This window comes from Mirounga leonina, unplaced genomic scaffold, assembly GCF_011800145.1.
Source record: "Mirounga leonina isolate KUSES-001 unplaced genomic scaffold, KU_Mleo_1.0 Mir_376, whole genome shotgun sequence".
In the NCBI taxonomy this organism is placed as follows: Eukaryota; Metazoa; Chordata; class Mammalia; order Carnivora; family Phocidae; genus Mirounga; species Mirounga leonina.
The window spans coordinates 807,873-827,212 of NW_023270718.1; the positions used below are offsets into that span (position 1 = coordinate 807,873).

The 19,340-nt window shown below is 50.6% G+C and overlaps 1 protein-coding gene across 1 annotated transcript; it reads right to left on the reverse strand.

The window, feature by feature from the left end:
- Positions 1–4,331: 4,331 nt before the first annotated feature.
- Positions 4,332–18,381, reverse strand: PLAUR (plasminogen activator, urokinase receptor). The gene is made up of 7 exons (XM_034986656.1): positions 18,261–18,381; positions 16,604–16,714; positions 15,148–15,291; positions 9,242–9,400; positions 8,532–8,666; positions 6,767–6,913; positions 4,332–5,626 (listed from the first exon to the last, which is right to left on the reverse strand). The coding sequence occupies exons 1-7, from the start codon at positions 18,316–18,318 to the stop codon at positions 5,373–5,375; spliced, it is 1,008 nt and encodes a 335-aa protein (XP_034842547.1). The 5' UTR covers positions 18,319–18,381; the 3' UTR covers positions 4,332–5,372.
- Positions 18,382–19,340: the final 959 nt, after the last annotated feature.

Consider the following 19,340-nt stretch of genomic DNA (forward strand, 5'->3'; position numbering starts at 1 on the left):
CTCTGATTTTTAACCAATGGGTCAGAAGTACAGGCGAGAGCCTGCACTTGTGATCGGCATCTGAAGTGGGGAGAGGAGTGTGCTTGTGGGCCTGAGCCCTTTGCCTGTGGGATCTGATGCCTTCTCCAGGTAGATCGTGTCAGAGTTGAGTTCAATTGCGGGACACCCAGCCCATGTCACAGAGAATTGCTGGGCGTGGGAGAACTCCCCCAGATTTGGTGACCAGAAGTGTTGTGAGTGTGACAGTGAAGGTAAAGGAGGCACACAGGAGAAAGACACAGTGGGAAGAACTGGGTTTTTCCATCTATGGGAGAAAAACTGGGTGTTTTCCCCCCTAATACACATTCCCTCCCCCTTTTTCCTTTTTTTTTTAGATTAATTTATTTTTTTAAAAAGATTTATTTATTTATTTGAGAGAGAGATATATATGTATAGAGAGAGCACCACTGGAGGGAGAGGGAAAAGCAGTCTCCCCACTGAGCAGGGAGCCTGACTCAGGGGGCTCGATCCCAGGACCCCAAGATCATGACCTGAGCTGAAGGCAGATGCTTAACCAACTGAGCCACCGAGGTGTCCCTATTTTTTTATTTTAGAAAGAGAGAGAGCATGAGCAGGAGGGGCAGAGGGAGAGGGAGAGAGAATCTGAAGCTGACTCAGCGCTGAGCGCTAGCCCAAGGCAGGGCTGGATCTCAGGACCCTGAGATCAGAACCTGAGCCAAAACCAAGGGTAGGAGGTTTAACTGATTGCACCACCCAGGCGCCACCCCCCCACCAACCTTTTTCCTTTTTAAGAGAATCCTGATTTTGTTCAGGCATCTCCCTTTCTTTAGTAGCCAGATGACGCAAGGGAAACCTCAGGAGTGGGGTCTGAATATATTTTGCTCAGTATGATGGTTCCATGCCCCCTTCCAGTGATTGTTGTAGGCATAGGTGTATGAAACAAGTCAGGCAAATAAAATGTGAGGGCACGTCGGCTTGCAAGTGTTGGGTTAAATTCTCTTTGTTTTAAAAAAAAGAGACCCAAGAGGAGATGGCCTTTTGTTATTGCCTATGAATGTGGCTATGATATCTGGAGTTGCAGCAGCCATCTTGGGGTCATGAGGTGGACAAGCCTGAATGGATCCTTTAGGGTATGATCTCTTGTCATTTAAATAATCAATTTCTCCTTTGTTTCAACCATTTTGAGTTGGGTGTCCGGTTGCATACATCCCTGGCCTCTGTGTTGTTTCTGATTCATATAGAATATAAGGAGGCAGCCCTGCTTGCAGATTAAAACACTCCGAGTGACAGTTCACTTTTTCAGCTGGTCTCCCATCCTCATGGTAGGATTCCTCTCAGAGAGATTGCTTTTCCAGCTCTGGCTGAGTGGGCTGCATACCATGTACCACGAGAACTGCAGGAGCAGTGGATGCCTGTTCATGACCTGAACAACTGTCCCAGCTTCCTGACTTAGGTGTGAACTTCCCTGGCTGTAGCAGAGAGGGTCAGAGGCAGAGGACTGACCCCAACTAGACCCCATCAGGGTCTGTCTGCTAGCTCAAGTTTTAGAACTGGGACACGAGGAGTTCTTGGTACTTGACATTTCAAGGGCATATTTGGCTACTGTGTGTGAGGCGGAAGAAGGGGGTCTATGCGGAGACAGAAAAATAAAGTGGAAGCCCAGGAGGGAAACCACACATTCAGAGAGAGAAAGAGAGAGAGACAGAGACAGAGACAGATTCTGCAAAAGGGAGACAACCTTGATTTCACACAGCTTTTCAATTCTATTTCTTGTCCCTAGTGAGGCCCAGAGACCTAGCTCTTGCTTGGATTCTAAACTTCCAATAATGTCGTTTTGCTTAAGTCAGCTTAAACGGATTTTATTTCTTGCAGCCGAAATCCCTGAACAAAAACTTGGGAGCCATTAACGATGAGGTCCTGATCACAAACTCTGTTGTAGAACATTATGAGAAATGTATCCTGAGCCTCAAGATCTGCTGTAAGACATCATGGGACATGTATTTCAAACCTCTGATCCTCACTGGAGGGCATGCTGGGAGATGTAATCCTAGCCCCCAGTCTCTGCCACAGGGTCTCATGGCAGATGCAGTCCTAGCCTCCATTCCTGCTGCAAGGCATCATGGGAAGTGTATTCCTAGCCTCCAGGCTCTGCTGGAGGGCATCCCCGTGGATGTAATCCTAGCCTCCAACTTCTGTGGTAGGCAATCATGGGAAAGGGGAAACTACCCTCAATTTTAATTGTAGAGCAGCTCAGAAAATGTTATCTTGGCCTCATCTCTGCTGTAGGGCATCATGAGAGAGAGAGCCCTAGCGAGTTTTTGTTGTAAGAGACTAAAGATGTGATCTTTCCTTCCTCCTGTCCTTCCTTCCCTCTTTTCTTCCTTAATTACCTGCCATGTTCCAGGCATTATTCATCTCGGTACTGTGGATACAGTAGTAGTGAGCAAATAAAGGTCTTGCCCTTTATGGAGATTATAGTGGGGAGGGTTAGCAAACTACCAAACAAATGACTATTCCCATTAACATTGCAGCATAACAAAATGCCCCAAAACTCAGTGGTGTGAAACCATAACCTTTTTCTTTTTTTTTTTTTTTAAAGATTTTATTTATTTATTGAGAGAGAGAGAGAATGAGAGAGAGAGCACATGAGGGGGGGAGGGTCAGAGGGAGAAGCAGACTCCCTGCCCAGCAGGGAGCCTGATGCGGGACTCCATCCAGGGACTCCAGGATCATGACCTGAGCCGAAGGCAGTCGCTTAACCAATTGAGCCACCCAGGTGCCCCCATAACCTTTTTCTTTTACCATTCTGTGGGTCAGGAATTTGAGCAAGGGACAGCAGGATCAGTACATATCTGCTCCACGATGAACCGGGGCCCAAATGGGCTGGCTGGAACAGCTGGAGGTGGGTGCGATGGTTCATATGGGGCCACTTAATCTGAAACCTTGGCTCTGGCTGCTGACTGGGGTTGTGGATTGAACTGTGTCTCCCCCCCCCCCGCCCCCCCATACATTGAAGTTCTAACCCTTAGAACCTATGAATGTGACCTTATTTGGAAATAGGGTCTTTGCAGATAGGATTAAGATGAGGTCGGGCGCCTGGGTGGCTCAGTTGGATAAGCGACTGCCTTCGGCTCAGGTCATGATCCTGGAGTCCCGGGATCGAGTCCCGCATCGGGCTCCCTGCTCGGCGGGGAGTCTGCTTCTCCCTCTGACCCTCTTCCCTCTCATGCTCTCTGTCTCTCATTCTCTCTGTCTCAAATAAATAAATAAAATCTTTAAAAAAAAAAAGGATTAAGATGAGGTCACACTGGATTAGGGTAGGTCCCTAAATCCAATGAGTGGTGTCCCGGTAAGGAGAGGGAGAGATCTGGAGCTGCACAGCCACATTGACTGAGAAGGCCACGTGAGGACAGAGGCAGAGATTGGAGTAGCGTGGCTGTAAGCCCAGAAACACCAAGGATTGTCAGCAACCCCCAGGAGCCAGGACGAGGCCAGGAAGGATCCTTCCCCAGCGACTTTAGAAAGAGCACGGCACTGCCAACACCTTGATTTCAGACTTCTAGCATCCAGAACTCTGAGAGCATACATTTCTGTTGCTGGAAGCCCCCCAGTTTGAAAATTGGTTACTACCGCAGTCCTGGGAAACAAAAACAGCTGGGCTTCCCGACTCTCCTGCATGCTACATCTGCTGGGGTTGCGACGTCTAGGGCCCCTCCTTCGCCCACGTATCTGGTGTCTGGGCTGAGATGGCTGAGACATCTGGGGCTCTCTCCCCACATGGCGTCCATGCAAGAAATAGTGTGGGCGTCCCCAGAGCACGGCAGCCTCAGCACAGGAAGCTTTTGACATGGCAGCTGGCTTCCCCAGAGCCAGTTTCTTTCTTTCTTTTTTTTTTTTTTTAAAGATTTTATTTATTTATTTGAGAGAGAGAATGAGAAAGAGAGAGCACGAGAGGGGGGGAGGTCAGAGGGAGAAGCAGACTCCCCGCTGAGCAGGGAGCCCGATGCGGGACTCGATCCCAGGACTCCGGGATCATGACCTGAGCCAAAGGCAGTCGCTTAACCAACTGAGCCACCCAGGCGCCCGATAAGTTGTTTTTTTTTTTTTTTTAAAGATTTTATTTATTCATTTATTTGAGAGAGTGAGAGAGAGAGAGAGAGAGCACACGAGAGGGGGGAGGGTCAGAGGGAGAAGCAGACTCCCCGCTGAGCAGGGAGCCCGACGCGGGACTCGATCCAGGGACTCCAGGATCATGACCTGAGCCGAAGGCAGTCGCTTAACCAACTGAGCCACCCAGGCGCCCCAGAGCCAGTTTCTTGAAGCTTAGAACGTGGCAGGGTCAAAGCAGTCCCGGAGCCACGCACGTTCAAAGAGGTGGAGACACTGAGGCCACCTCTTTAAGCCGCCACAGTGACGCTCAGTGCTATGTGATTTGAGGAGGTCCTAAAAAGAAACCCGTCCCTTCCCTGCCCTCAAATACCATGGAAGATGTCTTATCTTTTCTTCATTAGCCATAGGGTCCTGGGGAACGTAATTTTGTCTCTTTGGGCTTGCCTCAGCAAATCATAGGAAACGTGACTTCTTCAATATTGTGCCCCAAGGGTGCCAATGGAAATGAGAGTTCTTTTTCTCAGTCAGTCTGAAGGCATCCTAGGAAAAAGAGCCCAGCTTTTATCTCTTGCCACCGGGGCATCTGGGGAAATGTAGTCCTGTCCTGATTCCTCACTGCAGGGCCCCCAGGGAGTTCTGGCCATCAGATTATCCCTCCCATTCATCTCGGGTCTCAGAACCCCCTAGGAAATGCAGATGCCTCTCCTTAGAACAACAAAGTAGTCTTGACCTTTGGAGCTTGGGAGAAGAGACTGGAAAGTTCGTGCTTGAGTGAGTGAGTTGGAGCCCAGAAATTGATGTGGAGGTGGCTTAGGATGGAAGCCCATGGAGAACTGCTCCCAAGGCTGGGGCCCCAGATGCCTGGGTCCTACAATGTGACCCCCAATTCCAGGAGGTGGGTGAAAGGTGCCCCCCCGCCCATTCATCCTCCCAAAGAGAGATGCTACGGAGAAGGGAAGATCAGGTCTTGTTCGCTGGTACAAAAATCTTTAAGTATAAAATATTAAATAAAACAAATATTAATTAATAATAACAACAATGGTACAACAATGCTAACATAACAAGACCTCTCCTGCTGGCCTGCAGTCTTTCTCCAGCTTTTCTCCCCTGGTTCTGCAACTTCGTGAGACAGCTGGGAAAACTGAGACCCAGAGAGGGCAGCACACTGGCCTGAGGTCACACAGCAAGTCTGCAGGGCTGGGGGCTGAGGGGAGGGCAAAGGGCTCCTCTGGATCCAGCCAGGGAAGGGGGAGTGTGGGGGGTCAGGTCCAGAGGAGAGTGCCTCCCCACAGTCTGGCAGTTATAAGCAGGGTGGCCATGAGGCTGAGGTGGGCAGGACCAGGCCGGGGGGCGCCGCCCATGTGGGGCTGGTGACCCAGGACTGGGTGGTTACAGCCGTTTCCAGTACAGCATGAGACATTGAGATGGGTCAGTCTGAAGGCTTCAGCCACGTGGAGACTCTGGCACCATGAGGAAGTTGCACAACCTCGTACTGTGTAGCTCGGGTTGCCCAGCCCTGAGGAGAGAGAAGACTGCGTGAGACTCCCAGCTCCTGGGGATGGGCCTGCAGTGCTCACCGGGTGACCTGCCACCTTCTGGCGGATCCCACTTGAAGAAAGCAGCAGTTTCAAGTGTGGTCCCTCAGACCCTTCTGGGGGAACCAAGAAGTCAAAACTAGTCTCATAATAATGCTAAAGCATCATTCGACTTTTCCACTCTTGTGAGTGTACAGTGGGGGTTTTCCAGAAACCCTGGGACATGTGATCTTGCAGCCGACTGAACGCAGAAGCCCATATGAGGATGAGGATCCAGCCATCTTCTATTAAGCCAGACATGAAAGAGATTTGCGAAATGGTAGAACAATAGCAGTCTTTTGTTAAATGTTTTCATTGTGGAAAATGTCATTTTTTTTTAAGTAAAAAATGTTATGTTCACATGGAATGAGGTTTTATTTTGTATTTTTCTTTTAAATTAATTTATTTTAAAATAAATTAATAGGGGCACCAGGGTGGCTCAGTCGGTTAAGCGTCCAACTCTTGGTTATGACCTCAGGGTCATGAGATCAAGCCCCGATGCGGGCTCCATGCTGGGCATGAAGCCTGCTTAAGATTCTCTCTCTCCCTCTCCCTCTGCCCTCTCCCCATCCCCCACTTGCGGGCTCTCTCTCTAAAAAAATAAGTAATAAATAAATTAATAATTTGCATCTCTTAAAATATCTCAGTTTTAATCCTAATGCAGTAAATATCTATAGATATATCTGCCATAAGTAATAATTTTTAAGAGCACGAAGGAATTTTGAGATGAAAAGGTTTGAGAACCGCTGGAACAGAGACCTGCCCAGGATGGCACAGGATGGGAGCCCGCCACGCCCGCAGGAAGTCCCACCCCCTCGTGGGAAGTCCCACCCCTCGTGGGAAGTCCCACCCCCTCGTGGGAAGTCCCACCCCCTCGTGGGAAGTCCCACCCCCAGAGAGGTCCACATTTCTGTGGCGGGAACGCTCATTTCTTAATGAAGTCCTCATTCCTGACGACACTCTGCACCCTCCTGAAGGAAGTCCTACATTTTCCACAGGAAGACCCAGCTCCCTGAAGTCGACCTGTGGCCCACAAGCCCCCACCCACAAGTATACCCTCCCAGCCTCCTGGAAGGGCTCACCATTAGTTCCCGTGGCTTTCAGACATTGATTCATGGGGCCTTGGCAGGCGGTCAGGGCAATCTCTTCCGAGGAACATCCATGGGTGCTGTTCCCCTCACAGCTGTAACACTGGAGGCCATTCAGAGGCAGGTTTTGAAGCTCCAGGACTTGGGAGAAGACAGGTGACACAGAAACCAAGGAAATTAGTATGGGGGTGCGGGCAGGTGGGGTGAGGGGTGTCCTTCCTTGCATTACCTCCCCTAGAACGGTCAGCTCGCAGCCTGAGATGTCATGGAGCCACCTAGTGGTCAGGCATTGGAACAGCAGTCTTCAGAGGGGGAGGGCTTTTTTTTTTTCCCCCCAAAGATTTTATTTATTTGAGATAGAGCAGGAGAGAGAGCACGAGCATGAGCGGGGGGAGGGGCAGAAGGAGAGGAAGCAGACTCCCCGCTGAGCTGGGAGCCAGATGTGAGACTAAATCCCAGGACCCTGAGATCATGACCTGAGCCAAAGGCAGACGCTTAACTGAGCCACCCAGGCGCCCCTTCTGGGGGGTTCTTTATAGAACCTGTGAGAGAAATCCCACCTCGCCGCTCCTCCTGAGCCCCTATCTGACCAGGCACTGGGCGAGCAGCTGTGGAAGACGAAACAGTCCCTGCCCTACAGCACTTACCACTCAGACCTACACTGTCCAATATGGTAGCCACCAGCCACGTGTGGTTGTTTACATTTACACGGAAATGAATTCGTATTAACTAAAATTCAAGGTTCAGTTTCACATTTCAAGTGCTCAACAGCCATATGAGTTAGTGGCTACCATACTGGACAGTACAGATATGGAACATTTCTATCACCGTGGAAAGTTCTGTTGGACGGTACTGGTTTATGGAGACAGAATAACACCAAGGAGTGAGATTATAGTGGAGGGGAGGGACAGAGAATGTTTCCCTGAGGACAATACTTTAAGCTGAGACCTAACAAATGAGAAGTAGCCAGCCCAGTAAACTCTTGGGGGAGATGTGTTCCTGGTGGAGGGTACTGAATGCGCAAAGGCCCTGAGGCAGGAGAGAGGGTTTTTTTTTTTTTTTTAAGATTTTATTTATTTATTTGAGACAGAGAGAATGAGAGACAGAGAGCATGAGAGGGAGGAGGGTCAGAGGGAGAAGCAGACTCCCCGCCGAGCAGGGAGCCCGATGCGGGACTCGATCCCGGGACTCCAGGATCACGACCTGAGCCGAAGGCAGTCGCTTAACCAACTGAGCCACCCAGGCGCCCGAGGCAGGAGAGAGTTTGGCAGTTGCAGGAACTCAATGTAGACCATGAGGCAGACAGGTGCTGGATTACAGAGGGCATAGGATGGTCTTTAGATTTTACTCAGAGAGCAAAGAAGAGTTGCTGCAGTGCCTGAGGAAGGAGAGTGACATGCTCTGGTTTACACTTTTAAGAAATCACCCTTGCTGCTGTGTCGAGCATCGGCTGTAGGCGGCAGAAGCGGAAGCAGGGGGACCAGTGAGAAGGTCATGGCAACAATCTAGGCAAGAGCTCCCGGTGGCATGGACCAGGGCGGTGAGCCGCGGAAGGATTCAAGGAAGTATAAAGCAGGGGTCTTTGGAAAAGGTTTGATGGGCACGATGAATCTCCACACAAGCCTTCTTTGAGGAGGGGCTTTCAGGGGAGATGGACACCCAGAGAGGAGGGGTGGCCTGCGAGGGAGGGGCAGCAGCCCGGGTACATCTCCCTGCCCCGACCCCAGCCTCATGCTGTGTGGGTCCCCTGCCCCCTCACCTGGGCCTCCATTGCATTTGGTGGTGTTGCAGCACCGCAGGAAGTGGAAGGTGTGGTTGTTGTGGAAGCCGGTGGGGCCTGGGCAGCCCGGAAGGTTGCCACAGCCGCGGGTGTGGTGCTCATCCCTTGGACTGCCTGTGGGGGGCAGAAGAGAGAGGTCAGATTGTGCAGGGACTGCGACTGGCCTTGCCCACCACCGCAGCAGTCATCTGTCCATTTCCTGCCTCACTGTTCATTATAGGACCCTCCTTTTATTTGGGGCAGCCATATATCTAGGCAAAACCACATTTTCCAGCTTCCATAGGTATAATCATGTGGCTAAGTTAGAATAGAATAGAATAGAATTATGGTTTTATGGGACTTCCAGAAAGGAGAACCCCCACAAAAGGAGGGGTGCCTATTTTTTGTTCCTTTTCTTCTTTCTCCTTCCTGGAGCTTGGACATGAGGTTTAGAGCTCTGGCAGCCATGTTGGACTATGAGGCAATTGTGAGAATGGAAACAATAGTCAAGAAATGAGAAAGCATCTTGGTTCCTGGTGATGGTAGAACTGTCCTAGTGGCTCAGGACTTCCTACCACTAGACTTTTTTGTGTGTGAGAGAACTAACCTTCTACCTTGCTTAAATCCTTGTTATGCTGGGGTCCTTGTTAAGTGCAGCCTTGGGGAGGAGCAATGCAGGGGGGAGATGCTGCTGGCAGGTTGGAGCTCACCTTCCAGGCTCTGGTGGGTCACCACTTCCACGCACTGTTCTGTAGGGCTGCGGCATTGCAGGCTCTGGTCCCAGCCCCTCTCACAGCTCAGATCTGATGAGGCGCAGGAAACACATTCGAGGTAACGGCTTCGGATTCGGGGAAAGGTGGAAGTCCGACCTGTTCGGGGAGGGGCAGGAGGGTGAGACTCCATGGGGAGAGTTCCGGAAATCTAGCTCCTTTGAAGACTCAACTTAGCATCAATTCCTCCTTCAGCCAATCATCAAAGCCCTGCCCATCCCACCTCCTGAATCTTTCTAGCATCCATCCCCTCCTTTCCAGCCCCATGACCCAGGTCAGAACTTCTTCAAATACCTGGCTTCCTGGTTTCCATCCTTGCCCCCCAACCCCACCCAGTGCAGCCCCACATGGCCCTAGAAGGATGTTTCTAATACTCAAATGTGACCCTGCCTGCTCTGCTCAAAACCTCTCCATGGCTCCCCAGTGCCCTCAGAATAATATCCAAGCTACTCCGTGTGGACCTCTGGGTCCCGGCCACCTCTCCTGTCTCATCTCCCTCCACTAGCCCCTCAAACTCTACTCCCCATGACTTCCCACAGTTCCTGAACGTACATGCTGACTGGCATCCAGCCCTTGCCTAGAACACGCTCCCTCGGCTCCTTACTTTCCCTGTCTCCTCCTACTCATTCTTCAGGCATCATCTCAAATTTCACATCCTCTAAGAAGTCCTCCCTGACCTCGGAGGCTGCATCAATGTGCCCCACTGGGCTCCCCAATCCCAGCCACATCCACTTTGGGTCATCCCCGTCTGACTGGACTCTGAGCCCCAGGAGGTGGGGCCAGGACTGTCCTAATCATTACTGTGTCCCAACACCACCCAGCACCAGGGCCAGAGCCAGAGAAGACATCCAGTAAATATTTGTTAAATGAATGAATGAAGAATTGCTTAAAACCCTGCTATTGTTCTCTGTGGTAGCCAACCTCCGAGATGGCCCCCAGTGACCCCTGTTTCCTGGTACGCACACACAAAGAATAGGGCTGACCCGTGTAACTAATGGGATATTGCGGAAATGATGGTGTATGATTCCTGCGCTAGATCATAAAAGGCATTGCAACTTCTTCCTGGCTCTCTCTTGGATTACTTGGTCGGGAGGAAGTCCATCTGTCATGCGGTTAGAACACTCAGACACCCCATGGTGAGGTCTCCGTGGCGAGGAACTGAGGCCTTTGTCCAAGCCACGGGAGGGGACCAGCCACGTGAGTAAATCTCCCTTGGGAGCCTTGGGATGATGGCAGCTCTGCTGTCATCTTGACCACAACCTCATGAAAGACCCAGAACCATCCTACTTAAGCCACTTCCAGATTCTTCAGAATCTGACCTTCAGAAACTTTGTGAAATAATACCTGCTCATTTTTGTTTTAAGTTTTGGGACAATCTGTACTGAGGCGATAGGTAATTAATGCACTACCCGATTGGGTCAGGGATCCAAGCCTCGCTTGATTGATTGATCTGTGATAAGCCTCTCACACCTGCTGGTCCAGGCCAAGGGGGTGAATTATTTTTCCCCGGAAACACTAGAGTCATTCCTCCGGCCAGGCCTTGACTCACACCATGCTGAAGCCTGGTATGCCTTCCCCTTCCTGATCCCAAATATCCAAGTTGAGTTGGGGCCAAGTCCTACATAAGGGAGAGGGCTGTCTCAGCCACTTTCTCAACTGGCAGGCCAGCTGCTGGAATTAGGTGAATCACTTACATCCAAGGCCAAATCTTCCCCAACCCTAAAGAAAGAATAATTAAAATGCCAACAACCCATGTCTTCTCACATGAACTTCCATGAAAATGAAAACACAGATTGCCATCACCGCCATCATACCACCCTCAGGTCCCCTCATAAACTCTTGTTCTTATGTCGCTCTTCTAAATGTGGGTCATCCTCAGGGTTCTGTCTTAGGCCCTTTTCATTTCTCACAGTGCACACTCTCTCCCATGGGGATGTTATCCATTGACCTGGCTTCATTTCCACGCATCTGCTGGGAACTTCTCTCTGAGCTCCACACCTGTACACCCAACTGCCTCCTGGAGAGGCCGTCTTGCTATCCCTCAAACACCTGAATCTCTACATGCCCCAAAGGAAGCTCTCCATCTTCTCTAAACTTCTTTCTCTCCTGAATTCCATATCTCTGCGGTGGTCCCATTCAGTACCCCAGGGCAGAAACCTGGCAGGTTCCTTGATCCTCCACATTTAGGCACCAATCTGGAGACGTCTCCTGCCCTGTCTTCTAGTTCTTTAATCCTTTTGCCCCACTGCTTCTGGGCTCTATTAAGCACATCTATTGAGTTCTTAATTTCAGTCACTATTCTGTGTTTCCTGTTTGACTCTTTTTTTTTTTTTTTAAGATTTTATTTATTTATTCATGAGAGAGAGAGAGAGAAAGAGAGAGGGAGGCAGAGGGAGAAGCAGGCTCCCCAAGCGGCAGGGAGCCCGATGTGGGACTCGATCCCAGGACCCTGGAATCATGACCTGAGCCGAAGGCAGACGCTTAACCATCTGAGCCACCCAGGCGCCCCTCCTGTTTGACTCTTTTAAAAAAATGGACTCCTGGGGCGCCTGGGTGGCTCAGATGGTTAAGCGTCTGCCTTCGGCTCAGGTCATGATTCCAGGGTCCTGGGATCGAGTCCTGCATCAGGCGCCCTGCTGGGTGGGGAGCCTACTTCTCCCTCTGCCTCTCTCTCTCTCTGACTCTCATGAATAAATAAATAAAACATTTAAAAAAATTTTTAGAATTAAAAAATAGACTCCACATTTCTGTTAAAGTTTATCCTCTCCTCTATTTTTTTGGACTATATATATATATATTTAAAGGTTTTATTTATTTATTTGACAGAGAGAGACACAGCGAGAGAAGAAACACAAGCAGGGGGAGTGGGAGAGGGAGAAGCAGACTTCCCACCGAGCAGGGAGCCCGATGTGGGGCTCGATCCCAGGACCCTGGGATCATGACCTGAGCCGAAGGCAGACGCTTAATGACTGAGCCACCCAGGTGCCCCTTTTTTGGACTATATTGATCATGGCTATTTTAAATTTCCCTATCTAATAACTCCACTATCTGAATCATTATGAGTCTGTTTCTACTGTTGGATTTGTCTCTAGGTTTCTTGTTAATTGGTCCTTTCAATTTTCTTTGGGGTACCTTGTAAGTTTTGATTAGATGCCAGACATCACAATGAAAATTTGGAAAGGCTCTAAATAATGTTATTTTCTTCCCAAGAAGGTCAGTTTTCTTCCCGCTGAAGATCAAATGTAGGAATCTTTAGGGCTGGTCTCTCTCAGTTTTGCCCTTACACCTAGGGTATGGTCTTAGCAGAAAGCTTGGGGTGGTTACCAAGGCCTCTCTCTCCAACTTTGCAACTTTGGTTTCTCCAGCATCATATGGCTGCTGGAATCCTTTTTCAGTTCTGTAGCTTCCCAGATACTATTTTCTGCTGAGTTCCTTGGAGTCTCACCCTGTGCATGTACAGCTTGCCAATGACTTAAAGGAAATATGCAGATTTGGGGACTCCCTTTTCTGTGGTTTCATACGTTCCCGAACTCTACCTCTCATTCTTCAGACGCTCTGGCAGCCAGAAAGACTCTAACCCCTGGCTTCTCAGTCTAGCAATGATCTCTCTTATTTGGGTTTTATTTCCCCTTCACAGCAGTGAATTGGAAAGTGCACTCAAGGATAAAGCCAGCTTTCTGCATAACTCAGTTTCTGTGCTTCCCTTATTTCAAAGATTGTAGCACCTCAAGGTCCTCTCTTCATTGGCTGCTCTCCAGTGACCTCGAGTAATTGTTTATAATTTGTCCAGCTTTTCTGGCTTTCACTGGCAGATTAGTCTGATACATGTGACTCCATCATGACCAGAACTGCAAACCCACCCCCATGTCTAATCCATCACTAAGTCCTGCTCATCTACCTGCTAAAGAGTTCTTAAAATCCACCCACTTCTCTCCATGAGCATGGTTGACATTCTAATGCAGTTACTCTCTTCTTCATCTGGACAACCTCACCCACCTCCAAGTTGGACTGCCCTCGTCTACTTTCCCTCCATCATTGCTCTCCTCTGAGGTCAGAATCATTTGTTCAAAAGTACAAATCTGATCGTGACACTCTCTGCTTAAAATCCTTTTATGACCGGGGCGCCTGGATGACTCAGTCGATTGGGTGTCAGACTCTTGGTTTCCGCTCAGGTCATGATCTCATGGTTGTGGGATCGAACCTTCTCCCCCGCCCAACCCGTTGGCTCCACATTCAGTGGGGAGTCTGCTTGAGATTCTCTCTTTCCCTCTGCTCCTCCCCCTGCTCACGCTCTCTCTCTCTCTCTCAAATAAATAAAAAAAAATCTTAAAAAACCCCACAAAAACCCTTGGGACACCTGGGTGACTCAGTCGGTTAAGCATCTGACTCATAATTTTGGCTCAGGTTGCAATCTCATGGCTCATGATGTCAAGCCCTGCATCAGGCTTCTCGCTCAGTGGGGAGTCTGCTTGAGATTCTCTCCCTCTGCCCCTCCCCCCACTTGTTGTGTGCTCTTCCTCTCAAATAAATAAATAAATCTAAAAAACAAACAAACCAACAAAGAAACCTCAACCCTTTTATGACCTCCCCCTGCCGCCCGTATGGTCTATATTCCTCACCACAACCTAGAAGGCCCTGTGTAATATGACCCTGCCAATTTCCAGCTCCTCTTGCCCTGTTTTTTCCTTCCTCCAGTCATACTACTTTCATCCACCTTTGGGCCTTGGTGTCTGTTGCTCTTCCTAGAAAACCCTTTCCACTGTCTTTTTAACAGTCTGACTCCTGCTCATCCCTCAAGATCCAGCTTAGTTGTTGCTTCCTGGAGGAAAACTTCTTTGACCAGTTATCTCCCCTAGGGTCTCACAGCCCCTATTCTTCATTCATCCCAGCCCTGATCACTCTGGCCTCTGTTTTCCTTATCTCAGCCCTGAAAATTCTGGACGTGCTTCCCAACTACAGCTCTGGCCCCTCTCAGACCAGAGGTCTCATGGTCCTGACCCCTCTGCTTGTGCTTCCCCATCCTGGCTCTGACTAATCTGAGCAGTCACTGCTTGGTGATGGGTCTGTCACCCCCACTCCCACCCTACTGACTGTAATCCCATGCTAAGGCCCAAAGTGTCTTGGTCACTTCTATATCCCCAGTATCACATAAATACAGGATGTGGTTTTATCAACTATTCCAGTCGCCACAAGCAGGGTAAAATGGCCTGAGAAATGGAAGCTGATAATCGCTTTACCACTTATTAAATTACTGAATTGACAGCTGCGCTCTAAGCTTGCTGGTGGACCCCTGACCACTCCCAAGTCTTTCTTTAGAACCCTATGTCTCCAAGATCCATCAGCTAAAGAGGGGGGTCCAGGATTGATCAATGCCTTCTGCATTGACTGATATTGTTAAATCTTCTGAATATTATCTATGATTCGAACTTAGACTCGATTATCAGTGCTTTCCTTAAGCACATCTAACAGAAAGCTGAAGCCAGCGTCCCCTCTCTTGTCACTTCCTTGAAAATAAACATCTGATTCAGCCTCCGCCAAAAGACGAAAGTTTGAGGTCAGCATGGCTGAGCGAGAAACAGGTTGCGTAGGTGCTCTGCTTACTGACGTCACTGGGACGGGCCTGGCCTTAACCAATTTCCTTTCTTGCCAGGCCCAGAAAGAGGAATCTGCACACATGACCATGCAACATGGATCTGTGGCTTCCTACCCTCTCCTGTGGGAACTGGAGAACTTGAGCCTCTCTAAGTCTTTTTGTTAAACTGGCATTTGAGAGTCGGGGCTGGTGGGGACAGGATCAGGAGAATGATGTGTGCGGGGTTGGGGATCGTGAGGGCTGCCCAGCTCACCAGGGGTGGGTCGGTTGCACAAGTCAGTCCCACACAGGGTCTCTGTAAGAGTGATGATCTGCATGCCTGTCCGATAGCTCATGGTCCTGTTGCTCTTCTCTGGGTGGGCACAGCCTCTCTCCACCACCTCCAGCTCTTCACCTCCTGTGAAGAATGTATCTTTGTTACCCCAAAGGCTGCCCTGGACCCAACCAGCCTCTGATGCTCCTGGTCCTAAGGTCACCCTCTTCCAGGGCTGATCCTTGCCAGGCCTCTTCTCTGGGGTCCAGCTGTCTCCTCTCCTCGCCCTCCCACCACAGGGAGCCTACCCCTCTTAGTGACCACACTGTCACTGAGGCTGTCTGGATCCACCTACCCCTCCCTCCCAGCTTAGTGATTTTAGCAGGGAGATGCCTCTAATAGGAATCTTTAAAGGAAAAATGTTACAGCTTGCCAAAAAGCATAAGAGAATGATACAATAAATAACTGTGCATTCATCACCAAATTTTATAAAATATTAGAAAATTTTGCTATATTTGTTTCAGATATTTTTTAAAAGAACTTAAATTTAAAAGATAGAGTTAAAGCCTCCTGCTCACCCCCCCCAAATCCCATTCCCCTTATGCCCTGTCCAGAAGCAACCACTGGTGTAGGTGGTTTTCACACTAGGTACACATAATAATGTATACTATTATTTATTTATACATTATTTATTGCATATTGTTATATACTATTTATATTAAAAGATATCATACCCTGAAACATGCTTTTTCCCCTCTCAACCTGATGTTTTTGAGATGTATCCACTTTAATACCTACAGCTCAAGTTCCTTCATTCAAACTGCTGTGGAGCAGAGCGCCTGGGTGGGTGGCTCAGATGTTAAACGTCTGCCTTCAGCTCAGGTCATGATCCCGTGGTCCTGGGATTGAGCCCCACATCGGGCCCCCTGCCCCTTGGGGAGCCTGCTTCTCCCTCTCCCACTCCCCCTGCTTGTGTTCCCTCTCTTGCTGTCTCTCTCTGTCAAATAAATAAAATCTTTAATAAATAAATAAATAAATAAACTGCTGTGGAGCATTCCATTGTGTGATTATACCATAATGTTTCTCCTCGACTGATGACTAACCCGTATCACAAACATAACTGCTAAGAACATTCTTACACGTGTGTCCCCGGGCATGTGTGTTCAAGGTTCTTTGGGGTTTCTATATTCCTAGAAGTTGGATTGCTGGCAGGAGGGTATGCTAATCATCATCTGTACTAGATATTGCCAAATTGCTCTGTGCAGTGCATGCACGAATTTATCCTCATTAACGGGGTCTGCAGCTTCACATCCTCATCCATCCCTGCATTGTCAAATTGTTTAAAAGCTTGTCTATCTGGTGGGTATGAAATAGAGTCTCCTTGTCTTTTTCGTTTGCATTTCCCTGATTACTGGTGAAATAAGGTTCCCTGTCGCGCTGTAGTGGGGAATCTCACCTTCCCATGTGCGCATGATCGTGGTCCTGCAGAGGTCCTGGCCACTGGCACACTCTTCCACCTGGCATTTCCCGATCCTCCCACACAGCATGCACTGCAAGCTCCAGGAGGCTGCAGGGTAAGAGGGAGGAGAGGAGAGATTGTTATAGCTCCGAGCGGTGCTCCCCCTCGCTGCTCCTTCATGCCCCAATACCAGAACCAAGTCTCCAGGCCTTGTGCACTCAGGTTCGCGCTCCACATTCTGTCCGCCCTTTGGTTCCAACACTGGGTTCGGGTCAGCAGTACTTCCGGCCTATGTATAACCCCACGTTTTATCTACACCCCCTACCCTAAAGTTCTATCCCTTCCAACAGTCTTTCCCTAAAGTCACGCCCTGGCTCATTTTCCCTTGAATTCTGTATCAGCGCGGGGCCTATCCTGAGTCCAATCCCCACCCTCTCTGTCCATCTGGACATTCCAGCCCAGCTCCAGTTTAGGTCCTTTCCCCCATTCCACCGGCCCTCGGTCTATTCGGCTTCGCAAGCTCTCCTAAGGGCGTTCTACCCTCACCCAACTGCAGCTGATCTTTACGTTCTACCCCAGTTCCCGGTGACCCCCACTGACTATCCCCCCCCTTCATGCCCCCAGACTCTACTCCTTTCCCTAGCTTCTCCCCAACATTCTCTCCCCGCCCATCAGTCCAGGCCAAAGTTTTAACTGCACCCATCACCCTCGGGAAGTTCTAACCCCAACTGCTGTAGCTTCCCCGAAGTTCTCTCCCGGCACCTCCGCTCCTCGCCGGAGGTTCTCGCCCCGCCCCCAGCTCCTTCCCCGAGTTTCTCGCCCCTCCCACTAGCGCGTCCTGTGGTTACAAGCTGGCCCACTAGCCCCGCCCCAACACCTTTACCCGCCCACCCGGCCTTCCCTGCTGGGGTCCATTCCCCAGCACAAATTCGCAGTCTTCTAGAGTCATTACTCATTCCTGGCCGCGAAAGATCCGGAGACCTTCCCGGGTTATTCATGCCTGAACCGCCCCGCCCTGACTCCGTTCCTTGTCAATTTCCTCTCGCTTTTCAACCCTCTCCTGTACATTTCCCGGGAAAGGAGTTGAGAGGGTGGCTAGGGGACAGTGAAAGGGAAGGGTCCTCCGGGGACAAGCCCTGGCTTCCCCCAGCCCCTGTCTCTGCGACGTTCGGCCTCTCTCTTTAGATCTTTTGTAACAGGAGGCTCCGTGCTCCCGGTCCTTCCAGGGGCTGGGTGGGTGCGGGGGCGGTGGGGAGCCCCGACCGCGCGCAGAGAGCTGCGGGCCAGAAGCCCCCTTACTCCAGGACCGCTCTGAGCCTGTTTCCTTCTCTGTGAAACAGGGCTCGAATAGTTCTGCCCGTCCAGTTTGAAACTGCAGGGAAGGAGCTTAGAGGAGCGCACCCACTCGGCGGCCGTTAACAGCCTTCGCTCGACGAGCATTCCCGAGCACCGACTGCTGGCCGGGTCCTGTGCTGCGTGGGGCTGCAGCTGGCTGGAGGATTACTCCGCGAGGGGGAGGGCTGGGGGCTGGGGGCTGGGGGCTGGGCCGCCCTCCTCCAACTCCTCCAGCTCGGAGCCCCCCGCCCCTCCCCGCTCTTCACTGCGTTCGGGCCCCGGGGTCCCCGCGCAGGTGTTTTGGGCGCCCGGTCCCTACCTGGAATGCAGGTCTGAAGCGACAGCAGCAGCAACGGCAGCAGCCCCGGGCGGCCCATGTCTGGCCGCAGCTCCAGTCCGTGTGGCTCCCTGCCCGTCTCAGTCTGGCCCGGGGAGCCAGACAGTTTTGTGCCCCCGGGGCTCCTCCCAGAGATTTTGCGAAAGAGCGAGTCAGCCCCAGATGCGTGGGTGCTTCCCCCTCCTCCCCCTCCTTCCCCTCCTCCTCAAAAACTTCCTTTGCCAGGGCGCGGCCAGCCAGGAGTGGGGCCGGGGGGGCGGGGGGGGGCTCGGCTCTGACTCATGTGGCCGTGGTCACGCAGCCGTCTCCACGCTGCGGGGGCGCACACTCAGTGGGCTTTCACAGCTCTCTTCCCAGAGCGCGAGTCCCAGCAAGAGGCAGGGCCAGCCGAGGGACACCCTGCAGCACCGGGCGAAGTCCCTGCAGCAGCCCCAAGCCCTGATTGCAGTTTATCGGACACACCTTGGTGCTGCCCAGGGTCACACGGACGAAGGTGTGCCGCCTCACTCCAGATCATACAGATGCGGCAGGGGCTCGAGGGCTAACAGCAGTCCCGGCCAGCCGGTGTGGGCTTTAGGTGCTGGTGCCGAGCATTCCCCATGGCCTTCCTGGGCCTTCTTGTGCTAGTATAATTGAAATGAAATATACTTTGTTTCACCAAAAAACCAAAAACACGCCAACCCCCAAATTCCAGTTCTCCTTCCTCCTGCTCTGGGACCTTGGGCAAAGGACCTCAGCACTCCGATTAAAACTTGTCCTGAGGGAATCAGAGAGGGAGACAAACCATAAGAGACCCTGAACTCTAGGAAACAAACTGAGGGTTGCTGGAGGGGAGGGGTGGGGGGATGGGGTAACCGAGTGACGGGCATTAAGGAGGGTCCCTGGTGTGATGAGCACTGGGTGTTACATGCATGCAGCTGATGAATCACTGAACACTTCCCCTGAAACTAATAATACACCATATGTTAATTAATTGCATTTAAATAACATTTTAAAAAAAGAAACTTGTCCTGATGGGACATTTGTGGCTGATCATTAGTTATAGTTAGGATTTTTGTTAGT